The 2,537-nt window shown below is 36.5% G+C and overlaps 1 protein-coding gene across 1 annotated transcript; it reads right to left on the reverse strand.

Annotated features, from left to right (window-relative positions):
- Positions 1-1,383: 1,383 nt before the first annotated feature.
- LOC109501144 (transcription factor BTF3-like) lies at positions 1,384-1,851 on the reverse strand. Its single transcript, XM_045060725.1, has one exon. The coding sequence runs from the start codon at positions 1,849-1,851 to the stop codon at positions 1,384-1,386; it is 468 nt and encodes a 155-aa protein (XP_044916660.1).
- Positions 1,852-2,537: the final 686 nt, after the last annotated feature.

Raw genomic sequence — 2,537 nt, forward strand, 5'->3', positions numbered from 1 at the left:
AACCTGAATATGCATACTATACCCATAAACAAATACAAAAAATTGTACAGAACTATAGCTAAAAAGCCAATAGCAGGATTAAAATATAAAGATAAAAATAATTTATTAACCAAAGCTAAATCAGAAAATAATAAAGGGAGGAACAAAATATACAAGGATCTATAGAAAACAAATAGCAACGTGGTGGCCCTAAAGCAAACTATAGTGATAATTACTTTAACTATACTCTTGTTTGTAATTTCCTTGATTGGTCAAAAACTGAGTAGTGTTTTAAATTTTCTCTGTTGTTTTACTTAAATCCCATGGATTTTCTGCAATTTTTGCTCTATAAAATTTGATGGTATAATATTTATCTTTAATGGGGTCAGTAATTGTGTGTGTGTGTGTGTGTGTGTGTGTGTGTGTGTGTGTGTGTGTATTATACCTTTTTGTCCATCCTCATTTTATAATTATACTCATTAGGTAAACCACAATAGCCTGAGGACTTCTGGAGAGAAGTTTTAAAATATGAGAATTTTATACCACCTTTGTTACATTATACTGCCATTCAAAATCTTTAATTAGGTGCGCCTGGATGACTCAGTCAGTTAAGTGACTGACTCTTGGTTTCAGCTCAGGTCATGAACTCATGGTCCATGGGAGGGAATCCCACAACATGTTCTGTGCTGACAGTGAATAACTTGTTTGGGATTCTCCTTCTCTCTGTGTCCATCCCCTGCTTGCACTCTCTCTGTCTCTCTCAAATAAATAAACTTAAAAATAAGTTATAAAATCTTTAATCAAATGTCACCAAAGTTTACTAGACATATTGCATGCTGTGATTAACTTCCTATAAACAACTTTGCAATCTCTGCACAAATCCGTGTCAATGAAATTTTAAAAAATAAAACTATATGCTAGGCAAAGAACTTTATTAACCTTGATTCAAGCTTTATTCCTAGGCTTCTTCAGCTGAAGTACCTACGAAGAATGAAATGTGTATAAGCAAAAACTGCCACGAGCTGCAGTGTCCAAGGGGTGTGGGCTTAAAAATATTCAAGATCTTGGAGCGCCTGGGTGGCGCAGTCGGTTAAGCGTCCGACTTCAGCCAGGTCACGATCTCGCGGTCCGGGAGTTCGAGCCCCGCGTCGGGCTCTGGGCTGATGGCTCAGAGCCTGGAGCCTGTTTCCGTTTCTGTGTTTCCCTCTCTCTCTGCCCCTCCCCCGTTCATGCTCTGTCTCTCTCTGTCCCAAAAATAAATAAAAAACGTTGAAAAAAAATTTAAAAAATATTCAAGATCTAGATTTTATCAGATTCATTAATAAAAATTTAAAAATCAATCATAATATAAAATAGCAGCTCCCAGTAACTTCAACTTTTATCTTCTTCAGAAGGTGACTTAATTCAGTTTGTTTCATTCTTAGAAGGTTTATCTAAATTCTCCACAAGATCTAGAACTTCATCATCAGCATCCTTTCTGGCAGCAAGTGTTGCTTTTCCATGCATGGATTTTTTTTTTTTTTTGAGTAGAGTTTCATCCAGTCTTCTTAAACTAGACAGAATGTGTGCATCAAGTTGGCTTAAGATACTGGGGAGTTTTTCTGTCAGCTGCTTTGTCTCAGGATGGCATGTATTGGTGAAAGTGTTTGCTGTCAGAAATGCCTGAACTTTAGGGTTGTTAAAGTGGATCCTTAGGTTGTGAACATAATGACTTAACCTTAACAAAGGTAAGAAGAACTGCAGTTTTTTATCATCTGCTGTAGCTGTTCTACAAACCACCTTCTTCTTTGGGGGAGCAGTTCCCTTCCCACCAATGCACACTTGTGCTTGCAGTTTGGGGAGTTTCTCCTGGTTCATGATAGTTTCTTTCATCTTGGAGTGGAAATGGAACTGAGGAAGGGGCTAGGATTGATGCTCAGTGTGTTACTGGCAGACTAGCTGAGATTAGGTGCACACCTACAGGGACACAAGATGGCAACTCTTGATTATACCTTTTATCAAGAGTATCTTATTTTTCTGTTTAAATATCCTGTTAGTCTCAGACTTGTCTTTTTTTAATAAAACATTTTTTGTGTTTTTTTATTTAATATGATTTTTAAATAACTTATTATTCTTATGTAATAGGGGATATTATTTTTATTTGCATTTGCCATTTTATAATTATTTTTAAGTGGTTTGTGATATTTCATTTGATTATTTTTATATAACTTACGTTTCCTCCATCCTATTCATTTAAAAAATAGGTTCCTTGGGGCACCTGGGTGGCTCAGTCAGTTAAGCATCCGACTTCAGATCAGGTCATGATCTCAGGTTTGTGGGCTTAGGCCCCACATTGGTCTTTGTGCTGATAGCTCGGAGCCTAGAGTCTGCTTCAGATTCTGTGTCTAACCTCTCTCCCTGCTCCTCCCTTGCTCACGTTCTGTCTCTCTCAGAAATGAATAAACGTTGAAAAATAAAAAAGAAAATATGTTGCTTGTGTGTTTTGATTAGGCTGCTTACATGCCTTTAAATTATATGGTGAAACAATGTTTGTTTGCTCCTTTTTTATTATTTTATTT

The sequence above is a fragment of the Felis catus genome, chromosome B3 (genome assembly GCF_018350175.1).
Source record: "Felis catus isolate Fca126 chromosome B3, F.catus_Fca126_mat1.0, whole genome shotgun sequence".
NCBI lineage: Eukaryota > Metazoa > Chordata > Mammalia > Carnivora > Felidae > Felis > Felis catus.

Coding starts and splice junctions, on each gene's coding strand:
- LOC109501144 (XM_045060725.1), bottom strand. CDS start 1,851: ATGAAAGAAACTATCATGAACCAGGAGAAACTCCCCAAACTGCAAGCA.